This window comes from Acomys russatus, chromosome 5 (assembly GCF_903995435.1).
Source record: "Acomys russatus chromosome 5, mAcoRus1.1, whole genome shotgun sequence".
NCBI lineage: Eukaryota > Metazoa > Chordata > Mammalia > Rodentia > Muridae > Acomys > Acomys russatus.
In genome coordinates this window covers 79,752,063-79,764,428 of record NC_067141.1, presented here as the reverse complement: position 1 = coordinate 79,764,428, position 12,366 = coordinate 79,752,063, and the positions used below count along the sequence as shown (strand labels likewise).

The 12,366-nt window shown below is 43.8% G+C and overlaps 1 protein-coding gene across 1 annotated transcript in view; it reads right to left on the bottom strand.

The window, feature by feature from the left end:
* Grk5 (G protein-coupled receptor kinase 5) overlaps positions 1–12,366 on the bottom strand; it is a 188,291-nt gene that overhangs the window by 100,901 nt on the left and 75,024 nt on the right. Inside the window, exon 2 of the mRNA XM_051146878.1 lies at positions 6,207–6,302. Coding sequence (XP_051002835.1) covers positions 6,207–6,302 — 96 coding nt within the window. The remainder of the gene's footprint in view (positions 1–6,206; positions 6,303–12,366) is intronic.

The following is a 12,366-nucleotide window of genomic DNA, read 5'->3' as shown; positions in this document are numbered from 1 at the left end:
TAAAAAAATTTTTTTCATTAACTTATTTATGTGTATGTATGTTTTGCCTGCATGTATGTCTGCATATCACATGCATGTCTGGTACTCAAGGAACCTAGAAGAAGGGATCAAATCCTCTTGAACTAGAGTTACAGCCAGTTATGAAGCTGCCATGTTGGTGCTGGGAATTGAACCTTAGCAGCCAGTGTTTTTAACCATTGAGTTATCTCTCCAGCCCCAGGCTTTGTTTTAGCTGGGTGTCAATGGATAGCCCAAGCTGGTCTCCGACTTGTAGCAATCCTCTCCAGCCTCTATCACTTGAGTTCTGAGATTGTAATGAGCACTATCAAGTCTGGCCAGATTTACTTAGTTGTAATTATACCGATCACATACATTCTACAAAATTACCTTACAAATAAAATTGAGTCTCCATGTGCCTGCCTCAGTGCTCAGGTTTCTGAGACATATACATCCTTTCAAGGAAAGAAACCTCCTAGCCAGAAGAGGGGTCTGGACAGGGTATGGTGCTTTCTACAGTCTTGTGAGGCATGTTTTGCAGTTGGTAGGAGGCAGGTACATGGTGACTTATGGATATAGGGAAAGGTGCTCTAGGAAAAGGATGGCTCAGATAATTCCAGTCCCTGGGATTGAACCCACTCACTCAGTCACTCACTGGTGTCAATCAGAAACTAACAGCCCCATTCACCACTTAGATGCAGTGCAACTTTTCTGAGAAATTCAGAAGTCCTCTGAAAAGGTCCTTAACTCAGCACCACCATGATGATGGTAATGGATATGAGACTGTCTGTTGCCTACCTAATGGCTCTACCAAGTTGACAGAAATGTCTCCAAACAAAGAAATATAATTCAGCAACTTGTTCTATGCCCCCCACAATTGGAAGCAGCAGAGAAACTATTTGACCTTGTCAACACTGATCCCACCCAGCAACATCACTTCAACAGGTGGCCAAGGGCCCAGTGCTAGCACTATAGCTCCTAGGTCACATTATTTGTTGACTGATGTTAAATAAATACCCAGCAAACAGGCGAATTCAAAGTAGTCAATACGGTTTGGGGCTTTCCTGACAGTTAGCCTATCTTTTCCTCTGGGAATGTCACCAGCTAAGCCCTGCTGCTCCTAGGAAAACTTAACGTGTTGGTATATGGCAATTCCACTCCCCTCAGCCTGCCCATGAGGACTGTAACACGGTGACACACTAGGCACCGCAGCCATTCTCTTTCAATAGCTTCCTCACAAAGTGTCACTCCTGATGGGGTAGGGAGGGCTTTGGTTTATTATATAGCTTTTGGATACTTCCTACAGAAAATAATCAGTCCTCTCACTTAAGACCCACTTTACTTTTAAAAAAATAAAAGAATAAAGTATGAAATGATCCTGAGATAAATAAATAAAAATGTCACACTTTTGCCCAATAGAACCATCAGAGTCACTAAAAAATATCTGTAGTTCTCAATAATCTTTTATCTTTATGATGACATTTCCAATCTTTCAAGCTTTGAACATTCTGAGAACTTCTCTGATTTGAGTCCTCTAACAAACTTACATAAACAGTTATCCTATTAACTAATAAAGTTGTGGTTGGGCTCTATCCTTTTCTCTCATACAACTGTGTCTGTAATCACTTAACTCACGTCTGAGGCTCACATGAAAAGCAGATTCAAGCAGGAAAGATTTCCTGTCTTTTTTTTTTTTTTTTTTTTTTTTTGTTTTTTCAAGACAGGGTTTCTCTGTGTAGCCTTGGCTGTCCTGGACTCCCTTTGTAGACCAGGCTGGCTTCGAACTCACAGCGATCCACCTGCCTCTGCCTCCCGAGTGCTGAGATTAAAGGTGTACACCACCACCACCCGAAGATTCCCTGTCTTAATACTTAATACTGCCAGTAACTGCTCTGGTTGTCTAGGCCAAGGGAGTAAGGTCCAGCCAGCCACCTCGCCTGCCCTTCCATCCTGCCACCCATCTGTTCTTCCCTCTATCCATTTCACTGTGCCACAGTGAGGACTGAAATGGAGAAGTGTGACTGCAGCCCTTGAAAACTTCGCATAAAGATGTTACAGGAGACTAAAATTCATGCTCCTTCTTCCAGGAAAGTTCCAATGGGTGGAAATCACTGCCATTATTCTCCATCTGAACAACTGGTCCCTCATCATCATGAAATGTTCTCAGTCAGGTATCACATCTCTATGTTAGTCACTGTCTTGTGCTCAGCCATGATTAAGCTCTGTTTTGCATACCTGGTGGGTGACACATAGCAAATGCAAAATAAATATTACTGACTAAGTAGATGAGTGTGCAACGCACAACATAGAAGACATAGTATAGAAAGAGAGAGACAGAAACATCTGTTCCTTGGGGTGAATAATGAGCCCCTATGATTTAGTACTGGTTGGAGCGTGGGGCCCAAATGTTTGTGCTCAGATAGTGCTGGGTAGTGGGAAGTTGTAGTTCAAAGCCAAGGGATAATACTGTCTCAGGTGGTCATTCAGCTATGAAAGTCTGTCCACTCATTTATTTAACTGGAATTTATTTTTTATTTATTAACTGGAAAGGGGGTTTTAGACAATATGTCTCCAATTCCTTGAGACAGGGATTCTCTATAAAGCTATCATAACCATGCTCAGTACTCGAGTTGTAGTTTTACAGGGTCATGGGTTGATCCAGGAGCCCAGACTTGTCTTCCTAAACAGTGCAAAAAAAGGCCATGGCTGGGTCTTATCAATATGCTGATATTCCTTATCTTGGAGGATAAGAGTGGGTAAAGGTGTTAAATTTAATACTTTCAAGCTTAAACCCCTAAATCTAAACTATCATTACTTTAAGTCAAAAACATTAGCTAAGGTTAAATTTAGTCACAGCAAATAAATGTCATGAATGTTTTTAAAAGAGCCCTAATTTAAAATATTTTGTGTCAATCTTCATCCAGTCAATATTTAATAATCCCTAGTATGTGGCAGGCGGTACTTAGGGAGCGAATGAGGTAAACATAGACACTTCTAACCCAGAATAGTTGGCCCTGTAGAGAAACATAAAATATACAAGTAAATGAACAAATGAAGATGACTTCAAATGGGGTTATGAGCAGAGACCATTCAATAAACAGCTCTGCCTGAAAGAACACAATTATAGCAGGCTCTGCCTTAGATGGCTCCCCATTGGAGCTGATACTTAGTCTGGAACATTAAAGTCCTCTGGCAAAACAAAGTGTAGGAAAGAACATTCTAGGTGGAGGGAACAGCAAGGGCAAAGGCCCCAGAGCTGCAAACAAGTTTGAGGAATTCACAGGACAATGACGTGTCCAGAGAACCTGTGAACGGAGAAGGGAGTGACCTAAGGACACTGAGGGTGGACTGAAGAAGGCAAGGCAGAGACAGCGCTGCCAAAGACCTGCAACCTCCTATAGATCTCACCTAGCCATTCACCAAGGACTACCTAAAAACTCACACTTCCTTTGACTACAAAGGTATACAATGCCCACAGTGATATTAGGAGTGCCTGGGACTTGTTATCAGCAAACTGTAAATCTACTCATATCGTGATTGCTGCAGATATACAAAAAACTACTTATGCCCATCACAGACACAAAACCACCTTTTAGACCTGGTTATTTTAAATATCAATTAAAAACCATATATATTTCTATATTTTACATTTTAAAAGTATTTAATAACTGTATTTGAAAATAATTGGTGGGGTAGAAAAAAAAAGAAAAGAATTGGTTTTCTTGGTAATTCTGTGTGTTCCATTTTGCATATGAAAAAAAGTATTATTCTGAAAAAGGGTCCTCAGGTTTCATGCCAGGCAAAACTTTCTGTCACCCATGACCTATGACCTACAGGTCAGAGTTAGAGGTTCATTCCAAGCAAAGTAGAAAAGTTAATGTGAGTTGGAGGCTGGGTGTGCAACAGAGAAATAATTGTCATTTTCTAAAGTCATCTGGGGGGCTGGGCAGGGAGGATTTGTGGCTGCCCAAGGCAATGCTGAAGGCAGGAGAAAGCTATGACTTTCAGCAATCACTGTTCTAGGTGAGTCTAAGGAGGTAGGGTCTCAGGGTCTTTGTCAGCCTAACTCCTCCTGTCTGAGGCACAGCCTTTCCACTGTGCCACCCAACACTGTCCAGTGAGCCCTTCTCAGCCTGTCCTGGGACATCTTCTCAGGGAGCTTCAGAAAATGAGCTCATATGTCCACAAGAAAAACAAACTTGGTGTTTGCCACTGTTTGGTTTGTGTATTGGTCTAGAAAAGAAATGAGATTTTTATGTAAGAAAGTCTTCCAGCAGGGCCCCAGCAGTGGCTGGGCAAACACCACAGCGACAGACTATAAACAGGCAGCAGGCCCAGCCCTGGCCCATGGACGGCAGCCCCTCTGCTGACATCAGCCTTCCGGTTTTTCCCAGCCTCCCCCACTGCATCTGCACACAGAGGCTTCTCAATGCTCTCTCAGAGAAGCAAGTCATCGTTCTCACACAGCAGGCCTGGTTCTCAGACCAACGGGTACAGGCTCCACCAAGAGACCTGTGAAAGGACTTAAACTGGGTTGGCGTGGTTGGGTGAGGGTCCATGGTACAGGGGACTCCAGGCACAGAGTCTTGTGCTCCTAGCTCTCCAAACCAGAAGTGAACAGAATAGGGAAGGTACAAGGTGAAGAATCAGAAGGAAGTCCTCTAAGAAAAAAGGGTTAATGAAGGCATCTGGCCCCCTAAACTTGGATGAAATCTGGATACTGCACTGTCTGCTCCTTTCTGAACACTTGCTTTTGGAGTTGGGGATTTAGCTCAGAGGAAGAGTGCTTGCCAAGGCCCTGGGTTCAGTCCTCAGTGCTGGAAAAAAAATTTACTTTTTAATTATTTTGTTCATTTTATGTAATGGGTATTTTGTCCGCATGTATATGCACGCATCATGTACATGCCTGGTATCCAAGGCAGCCAGCAGATGGCTTAGGTTTTTTGGAACTAGAGTTATGACCTATCATCTGGGTATTGAACCTGGATCCTCTGGAAGAGCAGCCAGTGTTCTTAACCCCTGAACCATCTATCCAGCCCTATCTGCTCCTTTTTAGAGGAAAAAAAAAAACCCAGATTCTTTCTTTCTTCCTTCCTCTTGAGAAGAAGTAAGGGCCTTTTATTCCATTAGCAATAGCATATCAGGCTTTGTTTTCCCTAACACCCTATCAAGGGCATAATAGAAGCAAAAGGTAAAACCTTTGATTCCTCATATCTCAATGTCCTCACTCATCTGCTTTCTCTCTACCTTCCAGAATCTTCTATGCTTCCTGGAGTTTTCAACTGCCCTTGGTAGAAGGGACAGAGAACACTGCATCTACTCCTTGTTTGGAACCAGAAGTCCCTGTACATTTTTATACTCTTAAGAAGCATATAAACGCAACACAGCAAAATATGCAGACTTCTTTCATCTGGATGGTAGCAATGTGTTGTGTTCATCAGACCTATTTGGTATGTTTGCTATGTCTCCATAGGAGCTGAGCCCTTGGCTGTTGTTGGAGGTGGCCATGTGGGGGCTAGATAAAGACAACTATGCTAAGTCAATGGGTTAGTGGCTCCAGCATAAATACCAACCTCCAAAGTGAGAGAAATAATGAGGCTAAAACAGAGTTGCCTCACAAGAGCAGGATGCATAGGATCCAGAAAAACAGGGAGTTATCTCTGGGGATTCCAGTATCGTGCCCAAAGTACCCTGTGTCATTTTCCTACGGTTACTATAAAAATTATCATAAACTAAGTGGATTGAAACATCACATATTATTTTGTAGAACTAAGTGGATCAAAACTTTGCACATTTATTATCTTACAGTTCTGTAGGCTGGGAGTCTGACCCGGGTCTCACTGAATTACAAACAAGGTGCAAGCAAGGCTGGCTTCTGATGGGTTAGGGTCCAGAGGAGACTCTTCTTGGGGGACTCCAGCCGGTCCTGGCTCATCTTCTCTGCTCTCCCTTGATTTGGAATACTGTGAGCAGGTTAAAGAGCCACTATGCTTCAGTTTCTCCTACTGGAGCTAAATAACAGCCCCTACCTCAAAGGATACCTGGGAAGTAACAGTTCATCCTGGCACACACCAAATAACGAACAAACGCTGGTTGTTTCTTTAGGCCATTAGCAAAGATGTAAGATGGAGCCAGAATTCCTGTGCTTGCTTAGTTGAGTTGTGCTGGCCTGGTTGTACAGAGGCCTTGGCAGTTAATGTGTTCCTTACCTATGGTCCTTCGGAGGTCTTCACACTGGCTGATGTGAGGAAACTTCAGGATTTCCTTCCACTTCTTGCTTTTTCCTTTGCGTTTTCCTCCACCCCCTGCAGAGATGAAAAGATACCACTGATATTGGTGCTACCCAAAGCTCTGGAGCTCGCATCCTACCCTCATGAATTTCTCCACCAGCTTCTGGGCTTTAGATCAAGCCAGAACATGTTCTGAGCCCAACACACACACACACACACACACACACACACACACACACACACACACACACACTTCCCAGACATAAGGATTCAGCTTCCAGAACAAGGCTGACAAATTCTGGAAGACATAATAATGTTCTCCAAAGATGTCCTAATCCTGGGAATCTATGAATACTTTAAACTACACAGAGGGGATAAGATTAAAGACAGAATTATAGGCAACAATAGAGACATTTTCTTGAATTACCCAGCTTGGTCAATTTCACTATATTTAAAATCACCTAGAAACAGCCAGGCATGGTGGCACACTTGGGAGGCAGAGGCAGTTAGATCTTTTTTTTTTTTTTTTTTTTTTTTTTTTTTTTTAAAGATATATTTATTTATTAAGTATACAGTGCTCTGTCTGCATATATGTACACCTGCAGGCCAGAAGAGGGCATCAGATCACATTACAGATGGTTGTGAGCCACCATGTGGTTGCTGGGAATTGAACTCAGGACCTCTGGAAGAGCAGGCGGCACTCTTAACCACTGAGCCATCTCTCCAGCCCGGCAGTTAGATCTTTGTAAGTTTGAGGCCACGCTGTCCAGGACAACCAGTGCTGTTACTCAGAGAAACTCTGTCTCAAAAAACCTAAATAAATAAATAAATAAATAAATAAGATCAGGTTAGGTGCACTTTCAAATGTTTCTGAAGGTGTTACCTGAAGTGGAAAGTGTTACACTGAATAAGTATGGTACTGTTCCATGAGCTGGGGATAAAGAAAAATGAAAAATAATAAATCCAGCCAAGTATCAGCTTTCTCTTTTCTCTGCTGCCTGGTTCATTGTGATGCAAAGCACTCCACTCCACCACATTCTCCCAGACATCTTCAAAGGGTCTGAACCCTCTGAAACACTGAACTAAAATAAATTAATCCTCCAGGAATTTGGTCTCAACAACACAAGAACAACCAATAAAAAGGTCCAATGGAACCAAGAGAGGTAGAAGCATCAGATCTGAGTAAAGAAATATCAGAAAAGGCTGGTCTGGCCACTGTGATGGAAGCAACCTCAAGCCAAGGAATGGAGACGCCAGAGAAGGCCAGAGAATAGAGTCTCCTCTGGACCCTAACCCAGCAGAAGCCAGCCTTGCTCACACCTTGTTTTTTATTCAGTGAGACTCGGGTCAGACTCCCAGCCTACAGAACTGTAAGATAATAAATGTGCAAGGTTTTGATCCACTTAGTTCTACAAAATAGTGTGTGCTGTTTCAATCCACTTAGTTAATGGTAATTTTTAAAGTAATCATAGTAAAACAATACAAGGAACTTTGGGCAGGTTGTTTCCCCACCACCACCTCCTAGAAAAATGACCTCCACACCTACATTTGGCCCTTAAGTTCTGCTAAAGTTCCCACAATACACCTAGCCTTCTATAACTCAGGCAGACTGGAACAATGTCCTATATGTCTTAACAAACAAACCTGCCTCAAAAAGATCAGCACTTCCAGACAACTAGCACAAGTAGGCTGTTGGGTTGCTATAAATTACATATTTAATTTATTTTGTCAACAGAACTTGATTTTTTTGGTTGGTTGGTTTTTCGAGAAAAGACTTCTCTGTGTAGCCCTGGCTATCCTGGAACTCACTATGTAGACTAGGCTGGTCTTAAACTCAGAGATCTGCCAGCCTCTGCCTCCCAAGTGGCAGGAGTAAAAATATCTTGAGATACAGGCAAGTTAGGCCCAGTCTTGTTACTGTAGAAATGCCTCCATCATCCTGGCCACAGCTTCCCCCAGGCCTGCGGCCCCACTTTAGGGAGTTGTGAGGCCTATAAGGGGGAGTCCCTATATCTGACCTGCCTGCTTTGTAGAGCCCAGACAGGATTCTGGGTTATTTACCAGGCTTAAGCACCTGGGAACCCATAGGCTTAGCTCATTTTCCTTGGTGACATTCAACCCTTGGTCACCAGCTCCTTTGACTTACTTCTCTCTGGACCACTGCTCTGCCAGGAATACCCGCTTCCTGCTTTTCTTATGTTTCTTACCCCTGCCTCCAGTCTCAGCTCGTACCACGATCCTGGAGACCTTCTCTGACCTGGTCAGATCTGATCTGCTTTCTACTTTATCCACATGGCTTGGCAGAGTTTGGGGAACTTTGGCTCGTTACTCAGATTGTCTCTGGAACACACACATCAGCTTAAGATCACTCATCCATTCTCTCAGGACATTTCCATTCACTCATTTGAACTGCATGTGAAGTGACCACTAACGGTCAGGCCTGTACTCACAATGTACAGACATTGTTCTATGCATGGTGTGTCTGCCCACACTGACAGCAGGCATACAGTAGCAGAAACCTGGTCTTGTATTTTCTGCCATTCTCTCTCAGCCTATGGTAAGTACTCAGTGTCTGCTGATTGAATGTGAATGCATGCTTTGTCTCAGGCACCTGCACACATCACGTTACTTTGCCGACTCAAGTCTCTGTCAGCAATGGCCTTTCCTACCCCTCTATGTGCCAAAGCCCCATCTAGACTCTCAGGTATAGCTCCAACAGCCCCTTTCCGTCTGGCCCTTAGCCTCCTCAAAGGGGTGAGGGGAGACAATGATGCAGTTAACACAATACCCGGCAACTGTAAGTTTTCTTCATGTCAACTGATGGGAAAATAAAAATGATTGCTTATAGGGATTGGTTATAACCTCTCCTGTGCTGTAGGCCTCTGCACTAGCTGGACCTTGAGTCCCACTCACAGATGAAAATTCTGGGCTCAGTGAGATAAACTCGCCAAACTGACACTGTCAAAACTACACACAAGCACTAGCTCACATCTAGGGATGCAAGCAGCCTTGAGCCTCTCTGGCTTTACTGCCTGCTCCACTGTAGCCTCAGAGCCTGTAAAGACAACCCAGTCTCTTGTCACTATGGCAGTAACCACTCATTCCAAGCAGTAAAGCTCAATGAAATGCCAGAGACGCATGTTTATTGGTATGTTGGAGGAACCAGTTGCTAAGGTTGCAGTCCACCATGACCAGGTAGCCTTTCTAAGCTGATGAGGGCTCCCTTTGTCTGCAAAGCCTCCTATTCCCTGCCTGACATCATTTGGAGAGAGTCTCTAGGCACAGATGCCTCTAACTACAGCCTAGACATGACCTTTCACATAGTTCCCTGAAAACCTCTCTCCCTGTTGCCCATAGGATAATTAGGCACTGTGTTCCCTCTTCATATGATAGGACCATACTGCCAAATGCAAATAAAGTATTCCTGGCACACCTAGCCCCAGAAAATGGTGTACACCTACCCTGGGACCCCTCCCAACTCCCCAAGAACTATATAACCTTTATTCACCTCAAATAAAGTTAAGCTGCCTCACTTAAGTGCTTCCCAGAGGTTATGGTCCATCTGAATCCTTGCCTGCCCCTCCCTCTACTCCCTTTGTCCTCAGGGACCCATGACCATGGTGCTGAGGGGTGGGGATCAGGGAGAGCCACAGTGGTGACCAGAACCAGAGAAGGAACATGGGAGAGGGTGGCCTCATACAGGAGAATGACCTAGAGATGGGCAGGATGGTTCATGCCATAGAATAAAAAAGGACAAGATGTAGGGCTGAGGTGCCAGCTGAACTTTGCTTGTTCATGGCTCTAGGAAAGGCCCCAAAGGTCCAATAGGATAGGCCTTAAGCTTGAATGGGAAGGAGTACAGGGCAAATCCTGGAGGAGGGGGACACTAAGAAAGTATGTGAGTCTCTGAACCTAGGAGCTTCAATTTCCTGCCAGGTCCTTCCAGCCCAGTCTCTTGAGACACTGCTTATCAAATATCACCTTCTTGCTTCTGCTTTCTCAGCTACCAAGTAATAATCTCCTCTTCCTCTGAGTGGCAGGAGGAAGGAAGGAGCCAACAAAGGCATGAACCCTTCAATGGGAAGGCATGCCTCAGCAGAGAATACAATAGAGGACCTGCTAAGTAATAACAGCCACCCTTTCTGACTCTTTTCCTTTCTTTAGTTATTTTTCCTTTTAAACAGAGCCTCACTATGTAGCCCTAGCTGGCCTGTAACTCTCTATCAGTTGGCCTTGAACTTTCAGAGATAGGTTTCTCTCTGCTTCCTGAATGATTGTGCCCTCTCACCCAGCTATTTGATTTAGAAGTTAAAGAAATGTGTTTCTTACACACTTGGGGACAGGAAACATGGTAATGTGAACCCACCCTCTTTATATAACCCTAGTGATAGATCCCAGCTATTTAATCCATTTTGCTGATGGGGAAACCAAGTCATGAAAAGGAAAGACCCTCAAATTATAAATGATGTGTGTTACAACTTCAGCAAAGGCTCAGGTGACTTACGCAGGCTAAAGTTTATTTCCTCTCTTTTAAGAAATGAGTGAAAGGGGGAGCTGAGGAAAGCGTTGTGGAAAGGAACTCTGATTTGTTCTTCTTCTGTATCACAGCACTTCTTAGAGCAGAGCCCAAAGATGTGGTCAGACACTCATGTTTCCACTGCTGACATTAGTGGGGCCAGAGGCTTGTGAGTCTGAGGAATAGCTCTTAAGCAGTACCAGGGATATGGAACTTCCTAGAAACTTCCTATTCTCTGATTTCTCATCATCCTGCCTACTTCTTTTTCTTTTTTTAAGTATATGGGTGCTGTATCTGCATGTACACCTGCATGCCAGAAGAGGGCATCAGATCATATTATAGATGGTTGTGAACCAGCATGTAGTTGCTGGGAGTTGAATTTAGGACTTCTAGAAGAGCAGACAGTGCTCTTAACAACTGAGCCATCCCTCAAGCCCACATGCTGTAGAAACATACAGGAGTTTGAACATGTCTACTGAAAATATTCCAGTTCCAAAATTGGGTGATCAGGCTTGTGGCTTGTCATGATAACAGTACCATTTTTCTGTGTCTTGCTTGCCTTGTATCACATGATATTCAGCCACTATTAAATCCAAAAAGTTCTCACAACCTTTCACCAGCTCTCTGTCTTCCTGTCATGGCTGTAATGTCTCTGAGGAACAAATCTGACTGACTGGCCCAACTTCTCTCTTGAGGCCATGCATCATGGTCTTGCCTGGTGTCTACAACAGTCTGATAGGTTCCATGCAAGCAAGTTTGAACAAAAGTACCAGTGGTGGCAAGTATGACAAGAGGTGACACGGGAGAGCCACAGAACCATCAGATCATCCTCCAAGGTTGTTTGGAATACTGTTGATAGAGATCCAGTGTACACAGACCCAAGACTTCCTGGCAGGGCCCTACGCACAAATGAAAGGTTTATCATTTGGTAAGGTCTAGACTATGCCTACGCAAGGAATCAAGTTTGTTATACATTCTCATCATGCTGAGCCCTTCTATTATGCAGACTGCATATCAGAGATGTTCTCAAAACATTCTGGCCATGGTCTGAGAGGTAAATGACATGTCCTAACTACTGTGTCATAGATAACTCCATTGTATTTACAGGCACAAAAGGTCAATGACCTACCTGCTCTCAGCCAACACCTAGACAGCAACGCTACAGTGTTGCCTGAAAAGTGTGTGTGGCTAGACTCTGCTTAGTTCTTTCCACTCAGATGAGTTCTAAGGACTTAGCTACCCATACACCAAATGGACCTATTTAGAAGAAACCTTCACAAAAGAAGCTGCCAACAGCAATCATGAACCAGTTTCCTAAGTAAGTATAAATCATGGGCTCTGGGTAGCTAAAGTCCATTCTCCTTTGGGCAATGACTACCAGGAGCCTTTAGGAGCCATGGCCTTTGTCTTACTTACTTTTCTATTGCTATGATAAAACACCATGACCAAGGGAGGGTATAAAAGAAGGCATTTAACTTGGCTTAGTTTCAGGGGGTTAAAGTCCATAATGGCAGAGCAAAGGCATGGTAAGAGGAACAGCTGAGAGCTCACATCTTGATCCACAAGCATGAGGCAGAGAAAGCACATTAGGAATGTTTCAAGTCCAACAAGACCACACCTCCT